Source organism: Cervus canadensis, chromosome 6, assembly GCF_019320065.1.
Source record: "Cervus canadensis isolate Bull #8, Minnesota chromosome 6, ASM1932006v1, whole genome shotgun sequence".
NCBI lineage: Eukaryota > Metazoa > Chordata > Mammalia > Artiodactyla > Cervidae > Cervus > Cervus canadensis.
In genome coordinates this window covers 6,755,284-6,767,799 of record NC_057391.1, presented here as the reverse complement: position 1 = coordinate 6,767,799, position 12,516 = coordinate 6,755,284, and the positions used below count along the sequence as shown (strand labels likewise).

The 12,516-nt window shown below is 44.3% G+C and overlaps 1 protein-coding gene across 1 annotated transcript in view; it reads right to left on the bottom strand.

The window, feature by feature from the left end:
• Nucleotides 1–12,516, bottom strand: part of SV2C (synaptic vesicle glycoprotein 2C) — a 209,617-nt gene that overhangs the window by 104,417 nt on the left and 92,684 nt on the right. Inside the window, exon 3 of the mRNA XM_043470698.1 lies at nt 6,202–6,382. Coding sequence (XP_043326633.1) covers nt 6,202–6,382 — 181 coding nt within the window. The remainder of the gene's footprint in view (nt 1–6,201; nt 6,383–12,516) is intronic.

The window sequence follows — 12,516 nt, the reverse complement described above, 5'->3', positions numbered from 1 at the left end:
TTTAATGAATCAATATTTATAAAGTGCTTAACACAGCGTCTCTCAATAGGGCAACTACTATATAAGTGTTTGATAAAACATGTTTAAAAGTTGAAAATTTTTAAACAGTTTGGCATTTTTCCAATGCTGGAGGTATAACCTTACAGTTTGGAATTAGACTAAAACTCAGAAGACCTGGGAGTCTGTTGAACACATGGAAGTCAATCTCTCTGTGCGTCAAAGTTCAATTTCAAAAAAGGCAGGATATTTTTGCATACTCAATTATTTTAGAAACGTTGCGGACCCAAATAAGGTTCTACATATAAAACACTTTGAAGAATTTCAGCTAGTGGTGATCCTTTCTATCAAGTCAAGGTATTCTGGGTATTGCACCTTTACAACAATGGATTGATATCGGTGAATGGATGGATATTGTTTAGCTATGAAGGATGCATTTATGAGGCTCCATTTGCAGAGGGAGAAACGGCCAGTCATTCTCCTACCATACACTGACACTGAAATTTCATTTTAATTTCTGTTGCTGGTGCAGTTTTCTTCTGACCTGTACGCTTAGCAGTGCCAGGCCTTCAGTGAGATGCGCCCAACTCTGACATTGCCCGGCATCTGAAGCATTCCCATTCTCATAATTAACAGTGACTGGAAACAAATAATTTAATTCTGGGCAAATGAAAATGAATCAATGGTGTCAACTCCATTTCCCATCCTTGCAATTTTCTGTAACAAAAGAGGAGAGGGAAATGTCTGTTGCCCGATGTGAGATTCACTTAGGAAACCGAGAGACAGATGAATAACGGCTGATGCCTTACCCCGCCTTCCCACAAAACACCACTGTCCCTGGCAGGAAGATCGTGCCTTGTGCTGAACAAACATGTAAAGTCATGCAGAGTTTGGCAGCTGGACATATTTATGTTTCTAAGGAAATACACTCATGACTTAGTGTGGTGAATAGAGAGGAAAGCACATCTTACACAAAGCCAGGTAGACCCCAGGCTAAAGCCAGTTGTATATATCTAATCATTCATCGCTTCTCTCACCTTCCCACCCACCTGCCATTTACCAATCCATCAAGCTCCTTTATACGAAGAACAGGAATATAACACAGTCCTGCTAACGATGCCTCAGAAACAGAATGAGATAGGGCAAGAGGAAGCCTGTGGCACTTGCAATAAAATCAATACAAAGGCATCTTAACCTTGGATTCAGAATGCACAGTTTACCTGTTAACAGAGTGGCTAGTTCAAAAGGACTTCACTGGAACTTAAGTCCTGGCTGTGTCACTCCTGGTGCCATCACTGAACCTTAACCTGTGAAATGAGGGGTTTGGACTGTGACCCAGAAATTTGCTTCCTCCTCTGAAATGCCCAGTGTGAGGAGCTGGTGGACAGGCACCATACCAATGTGGAGACCCTATCAGTTGCTCTGTCCATTCCAATTACGCATTCTGGAACTGGGAAGTGACCACAGGATGGATTCAGGGGCCTCCTGGACTCACTGTGAGAAGGATCTGAGATCAAACTCCATGGACCACCTGATCTCTGTAAGTCCTAACTCTGGGAGGTGGACCACAGTGACATTTTGGGTCTCCTGGAATTAATGTCAGTTCAGAGCCGGTGCCTAGTAAGCTCTGAAAAGTCGATTATTTCCTTTTCTCTCATGCAGTTACCCTGATAAAAGGCTACAGATCCTTTGGGGGAAGGCTGGGAGAAAGATGAAAAGCATAAACTTCCAGCAATGTACTAGGGCCTCCCCTTCATTCAAGGGGTTCTGGGTCTGTAAACTGGCTCAAGTCTGGAAATTGACCGAGGGGCCAAGTTTCATGATGCAAGTTAAACTTTTGGTCATTTAATTGAGAACTCTTCCCCTTACACAGACCAAGTAAGACTTGATTAAGCTTCCTGCGATTAAGCAGTGAAGAGTGGACAGACCGATCCTGTCAGTCTCTGCCCTCTTGGAATTTACATGCTGGTGGAGAAAAGACAGAAACACACAAGAAGCAAGTATTTTGGTGCATTGATCAGTGAAACCAAGAAGACCAGCCAGGGGTGTGTGGTGAGAGTCACTGGGAGCGGTAGTCTGAGGCTGGGCATGCTGAGGGCCCAGTAAGAAGACCCTGTGAAGTAGAAAGGATGGGAAGAGTGATGCTCCTGGGAGATGCACGGAGCGTTGCAGGGTCTGAGCACCAGAGTTGCACGATGGAAAAAAGTGCCAACATTCTGAAATCTTCCTTCCTTCTCTTCAATTTAACACCAGATCAGATGTGGGTAAGGGAGCTGCCTGGTGTGTAGAAATAACAAGATCTCCTATTTAAGGTCTCCAGGATCAAAGCCTTAATTCTTTGACTCAGGTTTTAACTAACAATGTTTAAATAAAAGGACTATGTCAAAACTTCAGCTGCTTATGTTTTCAGTGCGTAAGTGATGGACGTGAAAAGGGTTTAAACATTACATGCCTTTAGAACAGGAAGAGCCTTTACGAGGAAACTGGTTTTTCATTCACAGTTTTGTCACCGTTTTCTCCTTCATCTATGAGTCTCCCACATCCCTTGCTGCTGCCCCACAAAGGACACTGACTAGTTCTTAGCAGATAGAGAACGGGAGTGCTTTCAAACTGGGGTGCTGGAGAAGATTCTGGAGAGTCCCCTGGACAGCAAGGAGATCAAACCAGACCATCCTAAAGGAAATCAACCCTGAACATTCATGGAAGGACTGATGCTGAGGCTGAAGCTCCAATACTTTGGCCACCTGATACGAAGAACCAACTCATTGGAAAAGACCTGATGCCAGGAAAGACTGAAGGCAGGAGGAGAAGGGGAGGACAGAGGATGAGATGGTTGGATGGCATCACCAACTCAATGGACATGAGTTTGAGCAAGCTCTGGGAGATGGTGAAGGACAGGGAAGCCTGGTGTGCTGCAGTTCATGGGGTCGCAAAGAGTTGGATGCGTCTGAGTGACTGAACAAAAATGGGAGGGCTGTGTACCTTCCCTCTCCAACCAGGAAGCATCTAGGGGCCAGGTCTCATCTATAACTGCGAGAGGTCCTCCATGGTTTCAGGAGTAAAGCAGGTGTGAAAGAGTTCTGCTTTTGAGTTGGAATGGAATTGGAGAACATAGAGACTCAGCTGGGAGTGTCCAGATGAACTAGTGTCTAGCTGGGAGTGTTTAGCTGCCGAGACGACCCCTCTGTCATCAGGGCAGCTCTCCACACGTTAGGAGAAGGTAACAAGGCCCCAAACTCAGCCAAGGAAGACAGACCAATTTCTTCACTTCCCTTAACAGCCGCGAGTCTCAGGTCCCCTCAGCTGCTGGATCCTACAAGGTCCTAAGTGTTTTGCTACCTCGGCCCAGGTGAGTAAGCTCACATGGCTTCCCCCCAAGTCCCACTCCCAGCTGAGGGACTCTCCACCTACTCTGGAGAGCAGGGATGCTCCATTTGACTTGCCTGTTTCCTTCCAAGTCTTCGCCCATGATTAGTCTTTTCTGTTTCCCTCTTGGAATCAAAATCAGAAAGAAGCCTCTTTCCCCCTCTCTGTCTGCTGTCACTGTGAGGCAAGATTCAACATGCGATCTCACTTGATCCTCATACTCAAAGGTAGGATGTAAAGCACTATTATCTCCCTTTCACAAAAGCAGCAGCAGGCTGGAGAGCCCAAGGGACTTTCCCAAGGGCTCACAGTAAGGCAAGGGGTAGGGTGGACTTGAATTTCTGGACTCCCCATTCTGTGCCCACTTTGCAAAGGCATACAGTGCATTAGTCTCAACTGATAGAGTGGAGCTGAATTAGCAATGCATAGTCTGTGCCTTGGCAGGTAAATTATCTTATTTAAAGGTTTGCAGCCCTGAGCTGCTGGTTGAAAAATGATGTGTCAGCAACAAAGAAGCAAATGATGTCAAGAATATACCCAACCCATCTCTGTCTCTGTGCTGCCCTTGAATTAGCTTCTGACAGTCCCAGCCTGGAGTATTCTACAGACACCAGAATGGCCTTTTTCTCTGCAGTCAATGGAGTTGACCGTGTCTTCATCTAGACTGGCAATGAAAATTGCCATAATAATCTAAACCCGGTCAGGTATTTTTGAGTCTATGAATATTGTTGATATTTTCTGGATAAGATTGTGAATGGAAAAGACTGGAAAGTTCAGAACTTGGGCTATTAGGCTTCTCCTGACAGGCTAGTGGTATTATGTACGTAAAAGAAAAAGCAGGAGGAAGTTCTCCTGTGGCAAGAATGTCTTATCCTATGGACCCTGAGAAGGTCCTTCAACAAACAGCTTAAATTGCACCTGCTCTTCCTCAGGTCTCTCAACTCACTCAGCCTCGGGTTGGCTGCAGCCCCCTGAATTCATGACCCAGAAATCCTCCCCACACATGACATGTGAGCCAGTCTCACACAGAGCCTTGAGCACCAAGGGTCCCCTCTGCTAAGGTAAAGCCCTCTTTCCCTGTCCATACAAATCAAATGATTGATTCTGATCATTTTTCTCCAAGGAAAAAATATTTTCACACTTTGCCAAGCTTTCCAACCCTCCTGCTTTACTGCAGTGTCTTCACTCCAAGGAAACCCCCTGAGATTCCTGCAACTCAGTCACACATTTGCCAAGTGCCCCCTATGTGAAGAATATGCCAAATCAGGAGATGCAAGAGCCATGGGTTTGATCTCTGGGTCAGGAAGACCCCTGGAGTAGGAATGCCAACCCACTCCAGTCTCCTTGCCTGGAAAATTCCATGGACAGAGGAGCCTGGCAGGCTACAGTCCATGGGGTCCAAAGAGTTGGACACGACTGAGTGACTGAGCATGCACACACATCCTACGTGTAGAATGTAGCACAGATGAGGTTCCAGAAGATAACAAAAGAACATTGGAAAAATCTGTGGATCCACCAATCTCAATATGTGAACAAATCTTGGGGCAGAAAACAATATAAAAAAGTAAGTGTTTTGAATGAATTATGAAAGTGAACTATTAGTCTGCACGGGGTAACCTTTGTACTCTTTAAAATAAACCACTTACATAGTCTTTCTCTTTGATGCCTTATATTCCTGCTAATCTTAGCTCTGATTCTAAAGTACTACTATATGTAATTAAGAGAGATGAGCTGCAGCTTTTTGACCTTCTCTTTGGGCAAAACCAGGCTTTGCTGTGTGGTGAACAACACCATTAACCACAACTGATCGGCTTCTCAAATTCATAACCCAGCACAGATTCCTGCCCTTTCTTCATTCATTTTTTTTTAAATTTTATATTATTCCAATATATTCATCTTATGCTAGACTCCCTCAGAAACAACATCTCTAATGAAAACAGAGTCCTTAAGCATGAATCAGAAATTTTATATTTGCACTATTCTTTTTTTCCTATTCAAGCAGAGTTTCTTGGACTCTCCTAATTGAGCTATGGGTTTTCCTAAGCTGTGGATTTGCTTAATCTAGTAATGAGTGCCTCAAGTTCTTTAATGAAAATGACTAACTATTGGCTATACTATGCCACTGCACTTGTCAATAGCACAACTTCTGTTGACTCAACAGAAGTCAGGAACTTATAAAAAGAACCTATTGCATCTCACGAAGCAGGCTTCCTACTTAGTTAAATATGCTGTTGGAGGTTTAGTCGCTAAGTCATGTTGCGACCCCACGGACTGTAGCCTGCCAGGCCCCTCTGTGGAGTGGGTTGTCATTTCCTTCTCCAGGGGATCTTCCTGACCCAGGGATCAAACCCAGATCTCCTGCATTGCAGGCGATCTCCTGCAGTTACCATAGATCAATTAAATAATATTTACTTGAGACCCTCTCATCTTGGATTTAAGAGCATAGTTGAATGGTTCAAACCTTTAATTAGTTCATAATAGGTAGGACTAGAGCTATTTCTGGCTTAAATTTTAAGAAGGAAAAAAAATCCACTCATGAATGTGCACTGCCACAGATATAGCATTCCTTTGAAAACAACACCCATTTCCTAGACATAAAACACTAAAAGAATCAGCCCGGGAACACAGATGTGTGTGCCCACCTCTTCTGGATTTAAAGGTTGATAATTATATTTCTAAGAACCAGCATTATGGCTAAGGCTGACACAAAGATGGGAAAGGGAATGCATTAAGGGATAATTTCTTGGTAATGAGAACCTCTAGAGTGGAAAACATGTACATTATGTCTTTATGTAGAATAAACACATTAGTATAAAATCCGAAAGAGAAAAACCTTACCCGAATCCAGAAAGTAAGCGACAGAAGAGAAAGAAGCCGTAACCTTGGACAAATGAAGACAGGAAGGCAAAGAATCCGTTGATAGACATGCAGATCAGAAGGGACTGCTTCCGTCCCACTTTGTCCGCCAGGCCTCCCCAGAAGAACGCCCCCACCATCATGCCGAGGTACACTATGCTGCCTGCAACACACAGAAAGCAAAGAAATGCGTCAGAGGGGCAGAAACGACACTCGGAACAGCAAGCGAACAGGGGGTGGAGGGCATCCTGGAATTCTGCATGGGAAAGAAGCGCCTTTAAAAACAGATTCTGCAGGATACACAAATCCACTTTCAAGTTGGAAAACAAGCTCTGTGGGTTCCCTCTGGCTGCCATGGGTGATGGCAAGGGCAGAAGATGAGACGGTCACGTTCTCCCCAGCCTTCTGGGGAGGGGTAGCCCCAGTGGGCAGGCATAAGGAGTCCTCATGGAGAACAATCCCGCAATTTGATTCACAGCTGTGTCACCTTTGGTCCAAATGCCCAGCTTAGCACCAAGCAAGGCCAAGATGGGAGACTGAGTCAAGGGCTCCCAGGTCAAAATGGATCCTCCAGCCTGATTCAAGCCTGTGCTGCAGCAGATGACCTGGGCCACAGCCAGACTCCTAGGAAACTTCTAGAAGATTGCATGGGTTCTTTCTCTCTGCTTCTCCTGAAAACCCGGGCCCTTCCTTGAAAGGAAGGGATGTTAGGGAAGGTAAGTTTAGAAGAGTTAATCTCAAAATGGTCTCTCCCAAATCCTGCTCAGAAAAGAAAAACTTTTTCTTGGCATCAGGAGCTTAAGCAGAAGGAAAATCGCTGCTTGTGGTTTGGGGTTGTTCAGCTCACCATGGTTGGCTTTGCTTTCATAAAGGAAACAAATGGAAAAATCAAGAGTTAGATAGATGCCCCTCTTGGTATCACTGAGTAAACAGCTGAATTTTCCAATTTACTTAAAGCCAAGCCCTCACAAACTCTGTCCAGAGTCTTTCACAGGATGACGTAATATTAGGTATGGCAAATGTTATTTCCCGAGAGGCTTCCAAAAGGGTATGCAAGGTCTAGGGGAAATGGCATAACTAATAAATGAGAGTTTTGGCTTTCAAAAAGCTGCCCACTACATCTTCTCCTCAATTCTTTTTTCCTTTGCTTCACCAAAACACCATCTGACTAGTCCCTTGTCAAACAAGCGTTTAAGGTGCCCAGCAGCATCTAGGTTACAAGCTGAGAAAACACTACCTTATTTATTGCTTTAGATTAGTTAGTGAAATATCCTCCTTAAACATTCACATGAATTCATTTGCTAACAGTTAATAAATGAATATGAGACCCAGAAGGGGAGCACTTGGCAAAGTCTGGTGACCCCACATCAATGACACGCAGATGCTGCTCTTCAGATAGACGAGTCTAGACAACTACAGGAAATGGCGAATGTTGGAGCAATTATACAATACGACACAACAGAAGCTGTCTTTATTTAGACTGGGGTGCTGAAAGGAGATGGGCAGTTATCCTTCACCTGGGTAGGGATGGCCCAGTTTTCTCTGTACTATGTGGCTGACCATACAACGACCACCCTCCTCAATAAAGAGATTACTCATATCATGAGGCCCAGTGTGTGCCGAGAAGATAATTTAAAGAATGTTTCAATACAAGGCCCAGGGATCCCCAGAGCAGATTCACCTAGGAGAATAAATATGGGACATATCTCTTACTTACAGCATAAGAGGCTGAATCTGCCACTAGTGCCTCTCAGAAGAATAATTAGTAAGCTAATTATGGACTGCTGCTTGATGGACTTCCCAGGTGGTACTAGAACTAAAGAACCTGCCTGCCAATGCAGGAGACATAAGAGACGTGGGTTTGATCCCTGGGTCTGGAAGATCCCCTAGAGGAGGGCATGGCAACCCACTCCAGTACTCTCACCTGGAGAATCCCATGGACAGAGGAGCCTGGCAGGCTGCAGTCCAGAGAGTCACAAAGAGTTGGACGTGACTGAAGTGACTTAGCACACACGCACGAAAGCTGCTTGATAATAATGTCTGTCTTTAGAAATGCCTACAGGTCAGAAAGGGAGCTGCATCGACCAGGAGCAGCCCGTGGCTGCTGCCATCTGAAGACTTGGGACTCTTTCTTGTAGCTCTGGCCCAAGGAACAAAAACTGGTCACTGACACTTGTGGAACCCTTACCAGTTCTAAGCATTTGCGTCAATTAATTTACATAATCCTCACGACCACCCTTTGAGGTGAGTACTATGGGAACACCATTCATTGGTGGGAAGCTGACATACAGGGACATTAATGATCTAACCACAGAGAAGTGAGTGCCGCCTACATCCCAGTCCATCTCTTTGTACAACGTGGTGATGATCCCTTTAACCCTCCTGGCTGCCCTCGTGGGAAAACATCCCAGTTTGTGCAGGCTCTTGTGTGGAGGTAACATCTAAAATTGAAAGTGGTACCTCAAAAGCCTCAGAGGTGCCTTCTCCCTGGACGCCACCCTCACAGAATTAGAGCTAAGTCTTGGGTAGTGGAAAATGACAGATGGGAGCTCGGGGGACACGCTGCTTCGTGTGACCTGGGATGCACTGCTTACTCTCAGGTACTCCAGACGGGTACATCCCCGACCCTTGGGGGGGGAGGTAAAGAAGTTTACGCTGCCAAAGGCTGGGTGGTGCCGGAGCAAAAAGGAAAATCCAACTTCTTGCTATGAAGAGCAGCGCAGGCGTGCTAAGTCACTTCAGTCGTGTTTGGTTCTTTGCAACCCCATGAACTGTAGCCCTCCAGGCTCTTCTGTTCCTGGGATTCTCCAGGCAAGAATATTGGAGTGGGTTGCCATTTCCTCCTCCAGGGGATCTTCCTGATCCAGGGATGCAACCTGCATCTCTTATGTCTCTAGCAATGGCAGGCAGGTTCTTTACCACTAGTGCCTCCTGGGAAGCCCAGAATGAGTGGGCTCCTGTGCCATGCTCTGAAGGAGCTGTAACCCCCTCGCTTCTCCAGTGCAGGATGGATGATGGTCCTGCTGGGTGGGTCTCCATGTCCTGTCATCCCCTTCTGGGCCATCCCTTGCAGCTACATCTTCCCTAAACCAGATCAGAGCATTACAGAGTGATGATTCTAGCACTTTCAGGGCTCATAACCAGATGCTACATTCCTCCGCTCAGCAGGAGTGGAAGGACACAGCCCCACCTGGGAGCTTTTTAAACCTCAGGGGTAGTAACGGCTAAGAGCTTCATTCCTGCAACGGAGACGGCTTAGTGAGTTGACAAGGGGCAGGAAATCCTCATTTATTATTAGCACCTTGTACTTAAGCCACTTGCAAATAAAATTTAAAGATAATACTTATGAGAGATTTTAATATATAAAAAAGAAAAATGGCCTATTTTTCAATTCCCCCAGATATAGATCTACATCTTTTTTTTTAAATTCAAATATGCCCCCATGGCCAATAATTCAAACCAGAAAAGTATAAAATGAAAATAAAAGTCTTCTTCTCCCTAATCCTTGATCCTCTTCCCAAAGGTAACCATTAGCAATTTTTTTTTCCAATTCTTCCAAAAAGCTCATACATATAAATATACAAAATGGATATCCTGTAGGAATCGCTTGTTAAATATAGGTTTTCTTCCCCACTCACCCCATGCAGCATTTATCATATCTCGTCTTTCTTAAAAATCTTTCAGATTTTTAAGCTTAAGCAAACCAGAAATAAATCTCTGTCAGGATTTTAATTACTTCTTCAAAACACATTTCATATATTTCAGAAGAACATTCACTCTCAGCTAACAGGGGAAAAACAGTTATTTCTCCATCTCTATTTTTCTATGCCTTAAATAAATACACCAAATTTCCCTAAATGAGAGGTTATTAAATCCAATTTTAAAGCATTTACAGAGCACCCACTATGTATGACTTTTCCTGAAGGCTAGAAATACATGAATTTATGTCATGATCCTTGACCTTAGGGAAGGAAAAACTTAGCAAATCTTCCTCTGATGCGTACTGTAAGCCAGGAGAGAAAGGAGACAGTTTCACATCCATTATTTCACAGAACCCTCCCCACAGCCCTCTGCCTAGGGCCAGTGCAGAGAGGGGTATCCAGAGCAGAACCTTCCACAGCCTCCTGGGGACACACGGCCAGACAGAACAGTGCCCTCAGGAGCCGCGCTGGAGTCCCTGACCTGCGTGTTTACTCCATCAAGATGGCTTAAGGAGCTTGTAATTCAGCGAGGGAGACCCAGGCCCATAACTGAACAAGCCCAGCTGTGAGGGGTGAGTTCCGGTGGGGGTGACTGGGGGCAGAGGGGCAGGAGGTGGCCACTAATTCTGACTGCGGCCTCTGAAAAGGTTTTGCTGAGAACAGAACATCTGAGAGGATTCTGAAGGATAAGAAAAATGTCAACATAGTATTAAATTCCTCCAACAAGTGACAGGTTTAGAGAAAAAAAAATGGCATCTCAATTTGACTCTGACTAAAAATGTGTCTCAGATCCAAACACCATAATAATCTTTTGTGTCTACACTGGATTACTACTGGTAATTTAGACCGGCTGTAACTAGACCTCCGCTGGGCATGCCACGGGACAGGATGAAGCCCACCCAACAGTTTATTCCAGACAAACAGCACAACCAGGAGAGTCATGTTCTGATCATGTGACCTAATTAAGGCCAAGACCTCTGAATATTAGCAAAGGTACACACTGGAGCGGGGAGAGATGTGAATCAAAGTGGAATGGCTCTGGATGGCTGTCTTGCTTTCATGATTCCATTTTGTCTTCACCATGTTGAGATAGGGAGTCCTTGAAAATTGAGAGGCGGGATAAGCTCTTAACATGGACCAGCCTTCTCTGGTCACCACTTCTCATGAGGCTACTGACAGAATTTTGAAGTATTTTAGTCCATTTTACAGGTGGGGAACCTGAGGTTGAGAGAGGCCAGCACCTGAATTCAGGTCTTCCAGATCCTTGTTCCCCAGAGTATGATCCCGGGATCAAGAGCACTGGCACCCCAGGGTCGGAGGGGAGAGAACTTGCTAGAAATGCAGACTTTAAGGCTTTACTCTGGACCTACAGACTCAGGATCTGTATCTGACTAAGGTTCCCACACGATCTGTGTGCACTTTAGAATCTGAAAGCACTTTTTAGGCTGCTGTGCTTTCCATTGAAACATATAACCTAACACTTTTTTTACTTAAAGTTTGTATTTCTCTAATACATATTTGAGCAGGGGAGATGCAGACCACAGAATATTTAATTCCAAAAACACAGAACAAGCAAGATCTTCCTACATGAGTTGGAGATGTCCTGAGGGTGAGCAGAAAGTCTGCCTCTCCTAGGACCTGCTTTCTTTACAGAAGCTAGAAGCAAAGCTGCAATGTGGAGAGAGACCAGGCTGCGAGGCTCAGGTCCTTTCCTGAACCTAATGAAGACTTTCATTCAGCTGGGCTGTCAGGAGGTTGGACTTTGCCTGAGAAATAAATATAGTCTGAAACTCACTCTCCTCCCATCACACGGGGGCTCAGGACATCCTTGGCTGGCCAGCCTCTTGGTCCAAGTCTCTCAGAAGACAGAAAAGAGGCCTCAAGCATCACCTCCCCATTAAGAGATTTTCTAACATGGGAGCTCATTCCACTTATTTAGTCATTCCCTCATTTCCCCCCACAAACATCACATTTCCATTTCTCTCTCTTTGCTAAGCTGCTTTTGATTCTTTCTGACAATCCCTAACGGGCACACATCTTTTCCCCCAGCACCATTTAAACCACATTTAAATGAAACAGAACAATTTTAAGAAATGGGATAGAGTGGTTTTTCTCACAATAATTTTAGACATTAGTTTTTTAAAAAAAATTATTTTAAGCACTTCAGTTATCTATGGCTAATGCATTACCCTATAATTCATTCCATTTATTTATAGATTGATTTTCAATTAAAAAAACATTCTGTGATAGTGTTCTGAATTCAGTGATAAGTAATCTCCATGCGGCAATGTTCACACTCACCTTTTATAAGGGGATTTTCTTAGGTTAAAACAAAATTATAAGTCAAAGTAAAATAAAAATAAATCTTTAAAGAATAACAATGACAGTTCTAGAGATAGTTATTAAAATGAATAATATAACTCACTCATCATATTCACAGGATTGAAGGAAAATGAGTTACTCCTTAAATTATCCTCATTATTTTTCAGATGTTACACAACAGGAAGGTGCATTTATTGTCCCAAGGACAGGATTTTCTACCATCAACTTGTGTTATACCCATTGTAGACACCCACTTAGCCAACTCTTACCTAAC